Source organism: Lichenostomus cassidix, chromosome 18 (genome assembly GCF_008360975.1).
Source record: "Lichenostomus cassidix isolate B80296 chromosome 18, HeHo_3.0, whole genome shotgun sequence".
NCBI classification, from domain to species: Eukaryota; Metazoa; Chordata; class Aves; order Passeriformes; family Meliphagidae; genus Lichenostomus; species Lichenostomus cassidix.
The window spans coordinates 2,696,670-2,712,833 of NC_139498.1; the positions used below are offsets into that span (position 1 = coordinate 2,696,670).

The following is a 16,164-nucleotide window of genomic DNA, read 5'->3' on the forward strand; positions in this document are numbered from 1 at the left end:
CAGTGCCAAACTGGTGTGACACTGCACGAGCTGCCGCGCGGTGCCAGCCTGCCAGCAGAGGGCAGGGGTGGGACACTGTGGAGCTGGCACTGACGGGGGCAGGGAGCTGACACCCCCAGCCCCCCTAACCAGCCCTGTCGCCACCCTAATTCCCCATAAGGTCCTTAGCGTAATCCCCCAAAACAGGCCAGCCTTTCCGCTCGGATTCCCGAGACGGGGCACGACAGACCCAGGGGGTGCCTGCTGGGGATCAGGGCCTCAGCTGGCTCCTGGCAGGGCACAGAGACACCCCCAAACCCCACCAGACTCCCTGCCCCGAGCCCTGGCTGTGCCCACACCGCGGTCGGATGGGGTGCAGCCTTTGCCCACAGGGTGTGGGGCTGACCCACTCACGGACCCTCCCTGCCCCTGCACCCGGATCATTGCCCGGCATGGACAGATTCCCCCTGGGGATGTCACTTCATCCCAGGCCGGATTCCTACCGGGGGACAGGGTTAAAGCCCGACCCGGTGGCGCGGGGGGTACCTGGGAGGTTCTCGCTCCATTAATTCTGGCACGTGAGAAGAGCAGGACCGGGAAGGGATTAGTTATTAACCCGGCCGGCGGGCAGGGGCTGAGGGGCCGCGGGGCGGGGGGCTCGGCTGCCTCGGGAACCCTCGGCGGGAGCTCCGGAATTGCCACGGGCTCCCCCCCGGTTGCCACCGGCCCCCCTGTGCCAACCGGTGCGTATTTACTTGGCAAAGGAGGTGGAAATGTGCTGACGGCGTCCGCCGGCGCGAGGGGCTCCGCTGGAAACGGCTCTGAGCCCCGGCCGGAGCGGCGGGAGGTTCTGGGAGGGCAGCAGGGACCCCGGGACCCCCGGCTCCAGGTACGGCTCTCGCCTTGCCGAGGGGAACCGCCGCGGAGACGGGGTTCAGCCAGCCGTGCCACCGTGCCAGCCGTGCCAGCCGCCCGTCCCTGCGGCTCCCTAGGAAAGGTAAGCCTGGAAAAAATGCGCCCGGCGTGCTGATGTTTTCGGATAGAGCTGGCCAGGGTCCAGGTCCCGGTGCTGAGCGACATCCCAGCCCCTCACTGTGGCCTCTGTGCTGGAAGGACAGTTCTGCCCAGTTCCACCGCTGGGATCGCGGTTCCCAGCCCACCCAGAGCACCGGGAGCTCGGATCGGGGCTCTGCCTGCGCTGAAGGTCGGGGCTGGCGATCCACCGCCCCAGGAGGGGACCGAGGGCAGTACATGGTGGCATCACCCCCCACTGACCTCACAGCCTGGTGGGGTCTTTCTGTAAGACCTACGAAAACCCCAGGAGCAAGCAACGAGGGCTGGAAACCTGAGCAGGATCCCTATGGGAAGGGGGAGAGGAAAACGCCCACAAGGGGTGGGACATGAGGGTCTCCATGGGAAGGGGGATGAAATCACCCGCCGTGGGGGAGCGTGAGGGTTCCCACGGGAAGGCGGTGAGGAAATCACTCGCCAAGGAGTGGGACACAAAGGCAAAAGCCGTGCGGCCGCGGGGCAGCCTCGGCGGGACGGACGCCTGCCGGTGGCCCCACGGGGGGTCACGGGGGTCTCGTGCTGAGTCAGCAGCCGGGAAACCCTCCGGCGGAAGGAAGCAGCCGGTGGAGAGGCCGGGCTGCGGTGCGGGGGCGGCAGGACAGCTGGCCTCCGCTCCCGACACCGCTTATCCAAGCCGAGCTTTTCCCGGAGAGCGAGGGCTGTCCAATCCTGGAGCCCGCGCTCCAAATCCCTGGGGAAACTGAGGCACGAGGGCCGCCGCAGAGCCCCTCGGCTGCACTGCCCTGCCCCGTGCGAGGGCAGGGATGATCCAATCCCAAACACCATCCCCAAGCCAAATGATCCTTAGGAAGAAGGGCGGGAGGGTGGCAGTGGCGCAGCTCTGAGCCTGGACACACCGTCCTGTCCCCGTGGGCTCCGGCGGGTGCCGGTCCTTGTGCCACGGGTGCCGCCGGTTCCGGTGGGAGCCGGTCTTCCCTCTGGAGGCTCTGCTGCCCTTTCTCCCCGGATTGTTTTCATCTTGGCCTGGACTGGGGCAGGCCCCGCCGGAGGCACATTGAACTTTCCTCTGCATCCTTCACCCTCTTGCTTCACCCTCCCGAAATAGCAGCGCCTGTCTGGAAACCTCTCCCAGGGCTGGCGGGGCCCGCGGGGTGCCCCAACTCTTCCAGGGCTTTTCCCCATCCTCCGGGATGAATGGGGTGACTGTGGGGTGCTCATCCCAGCTCCAGGGTCGCGGCCACCCCAGTCGGGACAGGGACCACCGAGCCCTGTCAGTGCCCTGGGCTGGCGCTGCCCTGGCCCCCGGCTCTCTGCAGCAAAGGCTTTTCTGGAGCTTTTCTGGGGTTTTCTGGGTCCTGCTGCCCTGCCAAGGGTTCCGGCTTTATCCATCAGCTGACATTCCTCCGGGAGGCCCCTCCAGGCCGGTGTATCCTTACACGGTGGAGCCGCCTGTGGAGCTCTGCTCCCGGCTCCCACCCCAGAGCCCACCGGGGGTGGAAGATCCCGTGTGTGTTACGCAGTCCCCACTGCTCCATCCCTTCCCCCTGAGGATCTTTCCTGGTGGGCAGCGCTCAGCAGGGCCAGACTGAGACCCCCAGACTCATCACAGCAATGGCCACGTCTGTTTCACCCCCAGCCCTGGCTCTGCGCCCCTCAGCCCCTCCGCTCCATCCCTTCTTCCCGGAGAGTCCCGGGGAGCAGCGCTCGGCAGAGCCAGGCTGAGGCCCCCCCAGATTCATCACACCGATGGCTGAAGCCCCACTGACTCATCACACTGATGACCAGGTGGGCTCCCCCCTGCTCCGCCCCTCCAGCGCGGGCTCGTTCCCCTTCCCGGGCCCCCCGGGCCCCGGTGCGGGACCCCCGCCGGTGCGGAACCGCGGTGCTCCCGCCCGGTGCGGCGGGGCAGGTCCCGGCCGGCCCCGATCGCGCTCCCGGGGCTGAGCCGCACCTCGGGGAGGGGCCGTGCCGGGCAGGCGCACGCTGCAGCGGCACCGGGGCTGGCTCGGCTCGGCACGGGGGGAGCGGAGCGCCGGGCACCGGGGGCTGCGGCCGGTGAGCGGGGCTGGGGCGGGGGGCGAGCCCCGCGGAACTGGGGGGGCACCGGCAACGCCGACGGGAAGAGACGGGGACCGGGAGCCGTCCGCCCCCGCAGGTCCTCCGGCAGGAGGGCTGGAGGAGGCTCTGGCGGAGTTTCGGGGCCAGGACCGGGCGGGAGCGCAGGGAAGCACCGGGACAGTGCGGGACAGGGCTGCAGGAGGACCGAGCGGGGGAACCGGCGGGAGGGGCAGGGGGAGAGGGACAGGAGTGCGGCGGGACCGGGCCGGGGGAGCGGGGAAAGCCAGCGGGGGGTGCAGGAGGAGCCGGGCTAGGGACGCGGGTTCAGCGGGCCGGGGGCGCGGGGATAACCGAGCAGAGGGTGCTGGAGTACCGGACTGGGGTGGGGGGAAAACCGGGCTGGAGGTGCTGTGGAAACGGGGCTGGGGGACGCGGTGGGAACCGGACGCGGTGGAGCCGCCGGTCCTACCCGCGGGCACGGGGACTCCGTCCCAGCGTGGTGCTGGGGGTCCCTGTCCCCATCCCAAGTCCGGGGGTGCCCGGTGTGGGGTGCCCTTCGGGAGGACTGGGGGTCCTGGCCCCAGCATCTCCTTGCCGGGGTCTCCTCCCGGTTTCCCCTCCAGCAGTGGGGTTGCAGCTTCCTCACTGCCTCCTCTTTCTCATGCCCACCCTAGGGTAGCAGGAATGGGCTGGCAGCGATGGGGACAGGGTGTGGGACCCCCGTGCCATTCCGTGCTGTGCCATGCTGTGCCGTGCCGTGCCAGGCTGCGGCTGCCTACGTGCCAGCGGGTTGGACACGCGACCTGCACTGGGCCGGTGCCCAGAGCCAGAGGAGGGAAGTGGGACGGGAGGAGTGGGAAGAGGAACGTGGTAGCACACAGGGACAAGGCAAGGGGACAGCCCTGGCTCCCATTATCTCGTCTGCCATCTGGTCTGGGCCCAGATTTGGTGTTACCGAGAAGCTGACAGGTACAGTGCTGCTCCTGACACTGGAGGAAGGGATCAGCACAGCCCTCATGTCGGGAGGGATCATATGGGGCACAGAGGGGCTGAGCTTCCTCTCAGCTGCCACCAACGTCCAGCCAAGGAGTCAATGGGGGACACGTAGCTGCCAGATCCCATGTAGGGCTCCCTGGCCACGTTGGGGTGAGCTCAGCACTGCCAGCAGGGACGGGGCTCCTCGGGACCCCACTGCCCACCATGGGATGCCCAGTAGGGACCACAGGCAGGGATGCTCCGAACCGGGAGCTGATCCACATCCCTGGTCCCTGTACCTGACCCTGCCATCTCCTGCAGGGTCCCTGGATGCCACGGTGCAGGATGGGCACCACAGCCGTGCTGCTGGCCCTGCTCCCCATGGCCGCCGCAGAGCCCACGCCACCCTCGGGCTGCAGCCACGACCTCTCCTCCCTCTACTACAACCTCTGCGACCTCTCGGCAGGCTGGGGCATCGCGGTGGAGGCAGTGGCCAGCCTCGGCGTGGTGACCACCTTCGTGCTCACCATCGTCCTGGTGGCCAGCCTGCCTTTCGTGCAGGACCACCAGAAGAAGAGCCTGGTGGCCACTCAGGTCTTCTTCCTTCTGGGCACCTTCGGGCTCTTCTGCCTGACCTTCGACTTCATCGTGGGGCCGGATTTCTCCACCTGCACCTCCCGCCGCTTCCTCTTTGGTGTCCTCTTCGGCATCTGCTTCTCCTGCCTGCTGGCACACGCCGTGGCCCTCAACTTCCTGGCACGGAGGAACCGGGCTCCTCGGGGCTGGGTGACGCTGGCAGTGGCCCTGTCCCTCGCCTCGGTCGAGGTCATCATCAACACCGAGTGGCTCATCATCACGGTGGCACGGCGTGAGGGTGGCCCCCCGGACCCCTGCCAGCTGGCAGACGCTGACTTCGTCATGGCCCTCATCTACGTCATGGCCCTGCTGGTGGCCACCTTTGGCACGGCCTGGCCGACCCTCTGTGGCCGCTACGGCCGCTGGCGCAAGCACGGCGCCTTCATCCTGGCCACCACCAGCCTCTCCGTGGCCATCTGGCTGGCGTGGACCATCATGTACCTGTACGGGAACCAGCGCGCCGGCCACAAGCCCGGCTGGGATGACCCCACGCTGGCCATCGCGCTGGTCTGCAACGCCAGCGCCTTCGTCCTGCTCTACGTCATCCCCGAGGTGACGCATGTGACACGGCGCAGCCCTGAGCAGGCCTTTGAGGATGATGGCTACCCCACGCGCGGGGTGGGCTATGAGACCATCCTCAAGGAGCAGAAGTCGCAGAGCATGTTTGTGGAGAACAAGGCCTTCTCCATGGATGAGCCATCCTTTGGTAGGCGCTGGGGCTCGCCGGGGACCCTCTCACCCCGTGGCAGGGCACCAAGGACCCTCTTGGGGACCCTCAGGGATGTCCCCACAGGGGATGGCAGCGGTGGGTGGGTGATGAGACGTCTGGCAGTGACCTGCCCGTCACTGGCGCCTTCTGCTGTTGTGGCTCCCGAGAACTGGCCGGGCTGGGTGTACCAGTTTGGGCTGAGCCCGGCAGCCGCAGGGAGCTCCCTCCCTGGCGTGGGGTGCCCATGGCTCCTGCCCCTCCGCCCCAGGCCCGCGAGACCCTGCAATAACACAGGGTGGTGACAGTCACCCCAATGGGCACCGTGGGCGGGCATGCCAGGTGTCTGCACCCCACGGGGGAGGGAGGGTCCTCCTGAGCAGCACCTGTACCTGGGAGACCCTACAATAACAAACCATGGCCAGGCAGCAATGATGCCAACCCTGGGGACAGGAATGTCCTGGGGGAAAGGCACAGAGCTGCTGAGTCAGCTCGTTAAACCTGCTAACGAGGTACAGGGAGCCCCAGTGGGGTGGCAGTGGCTCCGTGGTGACTGTCTCCATGTCTCAACAGCCAAGAAGCCAGTGTCCCCATACAGTGGCTACAACGGGCAGCTGCTGACCAGCGTCTACCAGCCCACCGAGATGGCTCTGATGCACAAGGGGACGGTGAGTGTGACACCAGGGGTCACATCCTGCCAGGCTTCTTACCAGAGCGGCCAGGGTGGGGGACAGGGTGTGGGTGGGACAGGTGTGTCCCAATGGCTGCTGTAACGGGGTGGGGACCCCCCGAGCCTTCCTCCCCTGGACCCTGTGGAGCTGGGGATGCTCCCAGTGCTGTGACACCCCCTTGTCTGTCCCTCAGAGCGAAGGTCCCTACGATGTGATCCTCCCCCGTGCCTCCACCAGCCCCATGCCTGGCAGTGCCAGCTCCACGCTCCGAGCCGAGGACGCCTTCGCGGCGCAGGTCCGGCACTCCGGCATCCCGAGGGACACCAGGAGCTGCCAGGTGGGTGAACGGTGGCTGTGGCGGGGGCAAAGTCCAGCCCTGCCATGGTGACGGCTCTGCCCAGCACCCAGAGCCCCCCCCAGTGGGTCAGGGTGCACATCCCACTGGTGTGGGAGCTTGTGCCCAGTGCCACCCCAGTGCCACCCTGCTCTGCTCTCAGGTGCAGTCCCCGTACAGCAGGAACCGGTGGTGAAGCCCCCATGACGCAGCTCCTGCAGTGCCAGCACAGCCGCGGCGCCTCTGTCCCACTCCCAAGGGCTTGCCAAGCCTCATCCCACCCTGACATGTGAATCCCACCTCGGCCAGCAGCCAGAGCCAATTCCTGCCCATGGGATGCCTGGACACGGTCCCAGAGCCAGCGCTCCCACCTGCCCGTCCCACCCGGCCATGGCACCCGCAAGCCGCCAGCTGTGCCTGGACCCCCACATCCCTGCCTCAAGGACTGGCTCCTGTGGGGACACTCCCAGTTGTCACCACACTTCCTTCATGACGCACAGACACCCCATCTCTCCCAGGCCATGGACCCGCCAAAGCCAGGGAGCCAGTGGGATCCTCGCCCTGGTTCCACACTGACCCCACCAGCCCTGGGGACCCCGAGCTGAGCTGGCCCCATCCCACCACAGGGCACGAGGGGACATGAAGTTGTCCCCAGCTCTGCCTCCTGCCGTGCCTCAGTTTCTCCAGTGCTGGGCAAGGGGGGATGCTGGGGGGTCCAGGGGATCAGTGCCTTGCTCACACAGCTCTAGCCACCTTCTCGGTGCCTTCCCCCTTCAGGGCTTGGGGACACCTCCAGGGAGTGGGGAGGGAGCTGGGGCCCTCACCCTCCTCGTGGCTTTCTCTGTCAAATTTCCTCTTCCCACTTTTTTTCAGGTCAACCCAATAAAGGTGTTTTTTCCTACGGTGCTGTCACAGGCGACCTGTGATGGGGGGATCCCACCAACTGCTCCCATGGGCTAAGCCCCACATCCCCCTTTAAGGGGGATGAGGGAGAGCATGGGGGGCTCAGGGCAGGGTCCTCAGCACCCCCATCCCCCCCAGATGGGGCTGCTGGGCTGGGATCCCATGGGCAGATGGGCTGCCAGGCAGGAGGTGGCACAGCACAGAGGACGTGCCAAGGTCGTGGTGGTTTTCCCGCTCGGATTGCCTTCCCCTCCACAGCCATTCCTCCTCCTCCGGGCAGGAAGCCTGCGGCCAGCACTGCCATGAATTATTCAGGGCTGGAATGGCTCCGTAGGGGCAGCGGGTGACCTGGTCTCCTTGAGCCGGAGCCGGGATGGCGGCACTGGGGCTGCTGGTGGGCACGTGTGCCCTGCATGGTGTCCACACAAGGGACACACAGCGGGCGTGTGGCACATGCCATGTCCCTGGCTGGCACAAGCCCACGCTCCCGGCTCCAGGGACACGGCTGCACGAGCTGGGTGTTTGCAGTAGGATGTGGCTGTGCCCCCCAGGCTGTGCTGCGTCACCCGTGTTTACCTGCCACCTGTGTTTACCTGGCGCCGGGTGGCAGTGGGGACATCGCCCAGCAGCACCAGGCACTCGGTGTCCCTAGCAGCGCTGTCACCACAGCACGCTCTCCTCCCGGCTGCTGGCACTGCATGGCACAGCGTGTGATCCCCTCAAAGGCACCTCCACCTTCCCACGGACACAGAGGTGACACCCTGGGGACAGCAGAGCCACCCAAAAAACAAGGTGCAAAGACTGTCCCCACTCGGGCCTGGCAGGGGACAGCTGAGTGGCTCGGCTCCCGTGCCCAGCCCCTCCGGAAGCTCGGGATCCCACCGGCTCCGCCAGCGCCGGCCGCAGCGCGGGGCCAGCCCCGCTCCAACAGGGAACGCTTTGTGCCGGCGCGGGGCCGCGGAACAGCGGGGCCTTTGTCCGGCCAGGTGAGGGCAGACACGGCTGCGCCGCGCCGGGAGCAGCCCCGGAGCCTCCCCGGAGCCGGGGGCTGCCCAGGGGGGTGGCAGGGCGGTGGCAGGTGGCAGTGGGTTGGTGTGGGCGCAGCAGCAGGGACGTGGCAGCACACCTGGCACCAGGTCACCATGACCAGGGCCAGGCAGGGGCATGGGCAGTGATGCCCAGGGCAGAGCTGCGCATGGTTGTAGCCCCAGGGTTCAAGCAGAGTCACAACAAAGGCAAGTGACACCATGCAGGTGAGTCCTGTGGGATGCTCCATGTCCGCAGTGCTGCCTCACCTTCCTCCCAGCAGGAGCTGGAGCTGGCCAGGCACTTGGCTCTCCTCACAGCTGAGGAATGAGGGTCCTGCCCCGACCAGAGCCCTGCCAGGGCCAGACCATGGTGACAGTGACACGCCTGAGCCTGCCATCTCCCAGCGCAGCAGTGGCCCTACGGAATCCCTAAGGAACTGGCAGCACAGACATGCTCACACCACCAGCTCCCACTGGCACTTTTTACTCCAAGCAGGTCCATGGCACCGCAAAGACCCCACTTCAGCACTAAGCCACGGGCTGTGGGAAGCCCCAGGGCTCAGCAGTGACACAGGAGCATCAGCACAATGTCCCTCTCAAGTCCCAGGGTCCTCAGCGTGTGACCCTGTGCCTGGCCTGGGTGCGCTCCCGCTCCAGCTGTTTGCGCCTCTGGATGTCCCTGTAGGCCTTGATGACACGCAGCCGCTCCTCCTCCAGGATGCGCCGGCGAGCCATCGACATCACCGGGGACACTGGGGACACTGGTGACACGAGGGATGCCTGGCTCCGGCCCAGGCGAGGTGTCAGGAGGAGCTGCTTCTGTCCAGCCTGCAGGCAGAGAAGGGACAGCTCAGGGATGAAGGATGAGACACTGAGCTTCAAGGAGCTGTCACCAGGTCACTGAGGCCACCGCCGCCTCCCAGGTGCCCAAGGGGTGGCATTGTCTCCAGAGCTCACCTGCTTGGCAGGACCTTGTCCCCTGGGCAGTGAGGTGATGGTGGGTGGCTGTGTCACCACTTCTCCGAATGGCACTGTGTCTGTGAGTGAACCCAGAGCCGGGGTCAGTGGAACACCCTTGAGATGCACCACTCCAGCTCCCCCCATGCTGCCCCCCAGGACTGGGGGTCACTTCAGCGCCCCCCACTCCATCCCCACCTTGGAACAAGCTCTTCTCCAGCATGTCCTCCTTCTTCTCCTCCTTCTTCTTCCGAGCTTTTTCCAGCTTCTTTTTCTGAAACCTGAAGAGCCACATTACAGCTGGGGTTCAGGAATGGACGGGGAGCAAGGAAGGAGTTCCCACCCCACGGGAGCCCCCACATCCCACAGCTTTTTCCCCAGAAAGGTGAAGCAGACTTGTGGCTCTGTTCCCAGAGATCCATCCCCACAGAAAGGAGGCCCACAGCTGTTGTGGATGCCAGACCTGCCCTGCAGAACTGGGCAAGGGGACAGGCCACAGGCATGGGCTGGCCCCATCTAGCTCCCGTGGCCTTGCTCTCACTCTTTTTTCCTCTTGGACTTCTCTGGAGCTGTTGCCTCCTTCTCAGGCTCCCGCTGGACCTGGTTCTCCGTGAGGAAGAGGACACGCTGCACCTCCTGCTCCATGCGGCAGATGTAGGAACGCTCTGACTCCCCCTTCCCCCTCCGGAATCTGGGCACAGGAATGTCCCCCGGGGCCTTGGGACCCTTGGACTGCTGCTGCTGCTTCTTCTCTAGGAGAGACGGGTGACATTTCTGCAGCAGTGACACCCCGGGCATCCCTCCGGCTGGCAGAGCATGGGTGGGACATCACTGGAGGGAGGACGATGTCCCACGGCAGGATCCAGCCACGCCACAGGCTCCTTGGCCACCTGCTCAGGCCACCTCCGTGTCCCACCTGCCAGCCGCCTCTTCCCGAGCTCTGGACACTTCATGGCCTCACGGCTCCGCATGAGCTCCCGCAGGCGGAACGGGATCTCCTGCTCGTCGGGGTGTTTGGGCTTCATGTTGTCCTTCTTCTCCTTCCTGGGGGAAAGGAGCACACTGAGAGGCCTCCAGGGAAGCATCAGGAGGCTGGGACACCCGGACCCGGGCACGGCAGGACACCGGGACTCAGACAGACGGGACACCGAGATCCAGGTACGGAAGGATGCTGGGAATTGGGTGGGAAACTGAGACTCGGGCATGGCAGGACACCGAGACCCAGGAACAGAGAGAGATCAGGATCAGGCACGGGGAGACATCGGGACCCGGGCACAGGGAGGGATCAGCACGCAGCCCCCGAGAGCGGGAACCCCGCCGGAGTGCAGATCCCAAACCGGGAGCGATCCCGCTTGCATCCCGCGGGCACTGACCTGCTGCGCAGCGGGACGGCCGGTCCATGGTCCGATCTCGGTCCCGCTTTCTGTCCCAGTCCGGCTTTCTGTCCCTGTCCCGGTCTCTGTCCCTGTTTCTGTCCCGACCCCGCTCTCTGTCCCTGTTTCGGCCCAGACCCCGGTTTTTGCCGCGGTCCCCGGCCCGGTTTCTGTCCCCGGCCCGGTCCCCGGCCCGGTTGCTGTCCCTGTCCCTGTCCCTGTCCCCGGCCCGGTCCCGTTCCCCGGGCCATGTTTCCACCACTCCTCACGAGGCCGTTCCACCGCCACTTCCGCCTTTCAGACCCCGCCCCCTGCTCCTTATTGGTCCTTCCCACCACTCATCACCGATATTACCGGCAATGCCGGGCTGCCATTGGCTGACTAAGCTGTCACTCGGAGGAGGGGGCGTGGCCAGGGCAGTGCGGCCGGATGCTGCTGCGGGGGGCGCGGGGGCTGGCGGGGGCGCGCCGGGGGGTGAGCGGGACGGGGGGACACGGGGGGACACCGGGGGACACCGGGGGACACCGGGGGACACGGGGTGCTGGGGACGCGGTGGGACATGGGGGAGTTGGCGGGAGGGGCAGAGGGAAGCTGGGGGTGAGATATCAGCGGGGATGAGGGGGTGCTGGGGGGTCGTGGGGGCTCTGTTGGGGCTAGAGGGAGGCTGAATGGAGCAAAGGGGGCCTGGGGGAGATGGGGGGGATTAGAAAGGAATGGGAGTTGGGGTGGGACACGGTGGTGTTGGGGATGGGGGCTGAGGCGGGTACAGGGGGTGTAGGGGATGCGGTGGGGGGCAGGATTTGGGGGTGTCGGAAGGGGATGTGGGGATGCTGCAGACGGGGTGATGGTGGCATCAGGCTGGCATCAGTGTGGTGGTCTTGGTTCCCTGCAGCCCCCGAACAGCTCCAGAGCAGGGACCCCGCGCCTCCACCCCGCCAGCACCTGCAGCCTCCGGGAGCGTTCGGACAGCACAGCAAAGCCCGGCGACACTCCGGGGAGTGACAGCAGGACAGCCACCCGCAATGGCGACAGTGGGGACCCTCCTGCAGCCCCCCCGATCCCTCCCCCGCCCACCCACTGCTGCAGGAGCGGCTGCCCCAACTGCGTCTGGGTGGCATACGTGGAAGAGCTGCTGGAGAAGCACCAGGATGGAGGAGCTCAGGCTTTGGCGGCCGTGGAGCAGCACGTGGAGGATGAGAACATCAAAATGATCCTCAGGATGGAGATCAGGCTGCGCTCCAGGAAGGACTGAGCCTCCCCCAGGTCCCTCGAATCCCTCAGGGACACCCCTGGGGTGGCCAGATCCGGACTTGGGTTATTTGTAGTGTTTGTTGGGTGCTGAGCAAAGGATCCCAGGGGTGTCACGCGAGGTCAGGTCACCTCCCAGCTCGGAGGGAGCTGTCCTTGGGGACAGGCAGCAGCTCAGGCCCATCCTGAGCCCTGGATTTCCTGGGAGCTGGATGCTGTGCCCTCCCCAGCATGGCAAATCCCTGCCAAGGGCAGGCTGGGGCAGCTCCCCACACCCAGCCCTCCTCCTCCTGTGCTCCCAGCTGGAATTTAAGCACCTTGGGGGGGATTTTCAGCACCTTGGCTGTGCCCTGGTGATGGGGAGGGTGGGGAGCTGGGCCAGACCCCTCCTCACCAGCACCACAAAGCCTCTTAGGGGCTTCTCCCCTAAGAAGGAGGGCAGCGTGTGGTCCCAGGCACGTGGGAAGCAGCAGCCTCCTGTCAAGGACACTGTCCCTTTTGCTGGTGTCACATCCTGCCAGGCTGCTCTCCAAGGTGCCTTTTCTCCCTCAGTTCTTTCTGCCTCTGTCTTAAATCCTCATAAACTTGTCCCAAACCCCCTCTCCATCCTGGGGAACTCACAGCCATTGAGACCCACGCAGGCTCCCTGCATCATCCCAGGACAAAGTCCCCAAGAAGCCACCAAGCCCTCAAGTGTCACTCACTAACGAACCCCAATTAACAGCCAGGCTCTGCTCTCTGCCAGGGAAGTAGGTGGTTCTCCATGGAAAACACTCCTGGATCCCTTTAATCCTATTTGTTGGAGCCCAACTAATTGCAATTAGTGGCAGGGGCTGAAGTTCAATTAAAGTGTGCCAAGATCATTCCATTTTTAATTGCTTTAGTGCTGGATTAGGGAAGCTTTGGAGTGACACCAGCTGTGGGCAGGGGCTGCTGGACCCTCTCCCACCAGGACCACGACACCCACCTAGGATGGAGACTGGAATGGGGGTCCCATCACTCCCTCTGGGATCAAGGGGCACTGGGGGAATCTCCTTGGGACTGGGGATCCCCCAGGAGAGGAGGCAGGACTCTCCCCACGTGGGATCCACTGCCCACCCAGCACGGTCTGGACTAATCCTGACACCTCCTCCCCACCAGAGCAGGAGAAGGACAACGGATTACCCCTTGGGAAAGCAGGGAGTAAATAATCCTATTACCCCCAGGCAGGATAAAGCTCCCTCCCCGAAAAGCCCCCCAGAGTGTCTCTGAGCTGCAGGACGGAGGGAACCAGACAGAAGGAGCAGCTCTGGCCTCGGGCAGCATAGGACTGTGTGAGTCAGGGATTTCCAGGCTGGGATGGGACGTGGGGTTGCTTTGCTGCTCTTCCTGCATCCAGGAACGTCTCCCTGGGTTGGATCCTTCTTCCCAGGCTCATTCCCTTCTGTTCCCAGCTCTGCATTGGGGCCAAATCCCTCACACTGGTGCCAGGGCTGGGGTTTGTGCCACAGAATTCCTGCTCCTGGTGCCATGGGCCATCCTCTGCTCCCCCTTCCCAGCCCAGGGTGCCCACCAGCCCCACAGCCCTCAGCTGCCCACCCTGGCACAGACCCTGCAGCAAGCCATGGGGGGGTCCTGGCAGTGCCCTGAGGGATCCCCAGGTGTCACATCCACATTGGGGTGGGGATAAGGGATGGAGGGGCAGCAGCAGCTCTGGTGCCCCCCAGGATGCCCTTCCCTGCCTTTGGGGACTAATGGCTGAGCTGGGCTGAGTCAGCATTGTGGGGAGGGGGCTCTGCAAAGCCGATCAGGGGCTGGGTGGGAATGGGGGTACAGGGTGGGAGGAGAAGCTGGTGTCCCCCCTTTCCCTCCAGCAGCTGTGAGGATCGTGCCAGATCCACAGGGAGCACTGGGGCTGCCAGCCCCCCGCAGCCATGAGCCTGGAGCCCCCCAAGCTGGAGGTCAAATCGGCCACGAGGGTGACTGGGGGTCCTGCCACCCCCCGCAAGGGACCCCCCAAGTTCAAGCAGAGGCAGACAAGGCAGTTCAAGAGCAAACCCCCAAAAAAGGGGGTCCAGGGGTGAGTGGGGAAAGGTCCTGGGGTGGGGGGGATCCTGCCTGGGGGACAGGCCAGACAATCCTTCTTTCCTTGCAGGTTTGGTGATGACATCCCAGGCATGGAGGGGTTGGGAACAGGTATGGGAATCCCACCCCTCTTTGGCACCAGGGGCTGGGCAGGGGGAGGTCACACTGCCACAACCTCTGTCCTCTCTCTCCTCAGATATCACTGTCATCTGCCCCTGGGAAGCCTTCAGCCACCTGGAGCTGCACGAGCTGGCTCAGTATGGAATCATTTAGGATTTGGGCAGCTCCCCAGCCCTGTAATGCTGTGTAGGTCAAGAGCCCCCTGCCTGTGGGGGGCATTATTATATCATATTTTATCATTATCATGTATTATCATTAAACCAAAATGAGCACAGGAGTCAGTGTCCTGGGCCTGGTGGGAGGGAGAGCAGCTCCCTACAGCCTGGGGTGGGATGGGCAGGACATGGATGGGTTCAGGATTCTGACAAAGTTTATTTGGGGCTGGACCAGCACCCCAGACACCCCCAAATCCCCACCCAGACAGCCACAATGTCCCCACACACCCTCAGCAGCTGCAGCAGTGGCAATGATGGGATGGACAAGACACAGATGGGTTCAGGATTTTTATACAAGGTTGATTTGGGACCAGACCAGCCCTCTGCATATCCCAACCCCACTGGTGCCCTCACTCCCACACCCTCAGAGCCGTGATATCCCTGAGCACCCTCAGTGCCATAAGCGCTCCCACAGCCTCCACCAGCACCAGGGCGGTGGCACCGGTGGCAATGGCCCCAGCCTGGCCCCTCAGCCACACACCCAGCACAGCCCCACAGCCTCCTGTGTGCACCACAGCCCCGGCCACAGCTGCCCCCAGCCCCAGCACCCCAAACCCACACTGGACATTGGGGACAGAGCCGTTCTCCAGCGGGTCCTGGCAGCAGGAGGCAGGGACACCACACGCCTGCACCCCTGGGGCGCTGCAATTGAAGTACCTGCGGGATGGACATAGAGAGATGGGGGTCAAACACAGTTGGGGTCTCCCACACCCCCCAGCCACAGAGCTGGACACCAGCATGGGTCCATACTCATCCCTCTCTGTTCTGGACCATCCCAGTGCTCCCACCACCTCAAACACAAGCCCCCAGCACAAACCCCACAAGGAACAGGGGGATCTTCAGCCCAGCGGTGAGGAGGGAGTCCCCCACTACTACCCCCCGCCCCGACTCACGGGTTGCTCTCCCAGTCACGGTAGGACTCGAGGCCGCAGCACTGCAGGTTCCGCTGCACCTCATCCACCAGGAACTGCAGGTCGGGATCCTCCTGGTAGCGCAGGAGGCAGAGCAGCAGCAGGTCCCGCAGTGCATCCCGCAGCCGCCGCCGTGCCAGCAGCAGCAGCAGCCCCCCCAGCACCTCCAGCCCCCCGAAAGTCAGCAGGGCACCCAGGAAGAAGCGCAGCAGGCAGGGGCTGGCACGGAAGGCGCCCAAGCAGCCAGCCAGGGACACGGTGCTGGCTCCCAGCCCTGCCAGCACGAAGAGCAGCATGGGGTCTGAGCCCAGGGGCACCCCGCGGTCCTCCCCGGGCAGGGGGCTCTTGGCCAGCAACCCCCAGACCCCCACGGTCAGGACCAGCAGCCCCAGCAGGAGGAAGAAGAGGTTCCAGAGGAAGGCCAGGTAGCGCACGCAGTGGCTGAAGGGGCTCAGTTTAGGGGGGTCGGGGTGCCACACCCCGGGGTCCTGCTCAGCCGTGTCCCCGGGCGGTGAGTGGCCATCGTCGTCATCATCATCATCATCGTCATCGAAGGAAGAGTAGGGCAGCTCCACCAGCCTGGATGCCTGCACGGACAGAGGAGCCACTCACAGCCCCACAGAAATGCTCCTCCAGCCCATGGACTTCATCCCGCAGCCAGACACTCTCACGGGCTCCTGGAGCCACCCTACACAGCTTTGCTGAGCCACTCCGCACAGGGAACCCCAAACTCACCCCTGCTCACCACGGGGGTCTGCAGTGGGGCACCTCAAACACCCTACCTCTGTGGGACCCCCAGGGATGTGGGATGTAGCACAGAGGTACCCAGGGGTCAGGGGTCCCGGCATTACCTGGGGCAGCAGCCGGGTGCCCTCCCCGCGGGGCTGGAACAGCCGGACTCTGCTCAGCGCCATCGCCTTCACCTCGTGCCCAGACCCCAGTCACACTCCCATC

At 65.3% G+C, this 16,164-nt stretch overlaps 5 protein-coding genes across 7 annotated transcripts; 3 read left to right on the plus strand and 2 right to left on the minus strand.

Annotated features, from left to right (window-relative positions):
- Window positions 1-539: 539 nt before the first annotated feature.
- GPRC5C (G protein-coupled receptor class C group 5 member C) lies at window positions 540-7,292 on the plus strand. 3 transcript variants are annotated; one of them, XM_085077406.1, is made up of 5 exons: window positions 540-976; window positions 4,366-5,386; window positions 5,960-6,054; window positions 6,251-6,394; window positions 6,555-7,292. In XM_085077406.1, the coding sequence occupies exons 2-5, from the start codon at window positions 4,375-4,377 to the stop codon at window positions 6,585-6,587; spliced, it is 1,284 nt and encodes a 427-aa protein (XP_084933532.1). In that variant the 5' UTR covers window positions 540-976; window positions 4,366-4,374; the 3' UTR covers window positions 6,588-7,292. The 3 variants fall into 3 exon arrangements, with proteins under 3 accessions (XP_084933532.1, XP_084933534.1, XP_084933533.1); XM_085077408.1 differs by having other exon boundaries at window positions 616-722; XM_085077407.1 differs by lacking the exon at window positions 540-976 and adding an exon at window positions 2,897-3,066.
- A 1,485-nt stretch (window positions 7,293-8,777) lies between these two features.
- Window positions 8,778-10,918, minus strand: CCDC137 (coiled-coil domain containing 137). Its single transcript, XM_085077413.1, has 6 exons — window positions 10,653-10,918; window positions 10,196-10,323; window positions 9,821-10,031; window positions 9,478-9,560; window positions 9,280-9,359; window positions 8,778-9,150 (listed from the first exon to the last, which is right to left on the minus strand). Exons 1-6 carry the CDS (start codon window positions 10,901-10,903, stop codon window positions 8,935-8,937), a joined length of 969 nt encoding a protein of 322 aa, XP_084933539.1. The 5' UTR covers window positions 10,904-10,918; the 3' UTR covers window positions 8,778-8,934.
- Window positions 10,919-11,031: 113 nt separating this feature from the next.
- On the plus strand, window positions 11,032-12,761 carry OXLD1 (oxidoreductase like domain containing 1). The gene is made up of 2 exons (XM_085077414.1): window positions 11,032-11,126; window positions 11,545-12,761. The coding sequence occupies exons 1-2, from the start codon at window positions 11,082-11,084 to the stop codon at window positions 11,902-11,904; spliced, it is 405 nt and encodes a 134-aa protein (XP_084933540.1). The 5' UTR covers window positions 11,032-11,081; the 3' UTR covers window positions 11,905-12,761.
- A 137-nt stretch (window positions 12,762-12,898) lies between these two features.
- PDE6G (phosphodiesterase 6G) lies at window positions 12,899-14,380 on the plus strand. The gene is made up of 3 exons (XM_085077415.1): window positions 12,899-13,959; window positions 14,035-14,075; window positions 14,161-14,380. Exons 1-3 carry the CDS (start codon window positions 13,814-13,816, stop codon window positions 14,235-14,237), a joined length of 264 nt encoding a protein of 87 aa, XP_084933541.1. The 5' UTR covers window positions 12,899-13,813; the 3' UTR covers window positions 14,238-14,380.
- A 58-nt stretch (window positions 14,381-14,438) lies between these two features.
- TSPAN10 (tetraspanin 10) lies at window positions 14,439-16,155 on the minus strand. Its single transcript, XM_085077411.1, has 3 exons — window positions 16,062-16,155; window positions 15,193-15,797; window positions 14,439-14,956 (listed from the first exon to the last, which is right to left on the minus strand). Exons 1-3 carry the CDS (start codon window positions 16,122-16,124, stop codon window positions 14,650-14,652), a joined length of 975 nt encoding a protein of 324 aa, XP_084933537.1. The 5' UTR covers window positions 16,125-16,155; the 3' UTR covers window positions 14,439-14,649.
- Window positions 16,156-16,164: the final 9 nt, after the last annotated feature.

Excerpts from the sequence above, each read along its gene's own strand:
- GPRC5C (XM_085077406.1), top strand. The coding sequence starts at position 4,375 with ATGCCACGGTGCAGGATGGGCACCACAGCCGTGCTGCTGGCCCTGCTC. Across the intron at positions 5,387-5,959 it reads CATGGATGAGCCATCCTTTG|CCAAGAAGCCAGTGTCCCCA; the intron begins GTAGGCGCTGGG and ends ATGTCTCAACAG. Across the intron at positions 6,395-6,554 it reads GGGACACCAGGAGCTGCCAG|GTGCAGTCCCCGTACAGCAG; the intron begins GTGGGTGAACGG and ends CTCTGCTCTCAG.
- CCDC137 (XM_085077413.1), bottom strand. The coding sequence starts at position 10,903 with ATGGCCCGGGGAACGGGACCGGGCCGGGGACAGGGACAGGGACAGGGA. Across the intron at positions 10,324-10,652 it reads GCCGTCCCGCTGCGCAGCAG|GAAGGAGAAGAAGGACAACA; the intron begins GTCAGTGCCCGC and ends CCTTTCCCCCAG. Across the intron at positions 10,032-10,195 it reads CGGGAAGAGGCGGCTGGCAG|AGAAGAAGCAGCAGCAGCAG; the intron begins GTGGGACACGGA and ends CGTCTCTCCTAG.
- OXLD1 (XM_085077414.1), top strand. The coding sequence starts at position 11,082 with ATGCTGCTGCGGGGGGCGCGGGGGCTGGCGGGGGCGCGCCGGGGG. Across the intron at positions 11,127-11,544 it reads TGGCGGGGGCGCGCCGGGGG|CCCCCGAACAGCTCCAGAGC; the intron begins GTGAGCGGGACG and ends GGTTCCCTGCAG.
- PDE6G (XM_085077415.1), top strand. The coding sequence starts at position 13,814 with ATGAGCCTGGAGCCCCCCAAGCTGGAGGTCAAATCGGCCACGAGGGTG. Across the intron at positions 13,960-14,034 it reads CCAAAAAAGGGGGTCCAGGG|GTTTGGTGATGACATCCCAG; the intron begins GTGAGTGGGGAA and ends CTTTCCTTGCAG. Across the intron at positions 14,076-14,160 it reads CATGGAGGGGTTGGGAACAG|ATATCACTGTCATCTGCCCC; the intron begins GTATGGGAATCC and ends CTCTCTCCTCAG.
- TSPAN10 (XM_085077411.1), bottom strand. The coding sequence starts at position 16,124 with ATGGCGCTGAGCAGAGTCCGGCTGTTCCAGCCCCGCGGGGAGGGCACC. Across the intron at positions 15,798-16,061 it reads GCACCCGGCTGCTGCCCCAG|GCATCCAGGCTGGTGGAGCT; the intron begins GTAATGCCGGGA and ends CTGTCCGTGCAG. Across the intron at positions 14,957-15,192 it reads CGTGACTGGGAGAGCAACCC|GTACTTCAATTGCAGCGCCC; the intron begins GTGAGTCGGGGC and ends TCCATCCCGCAG.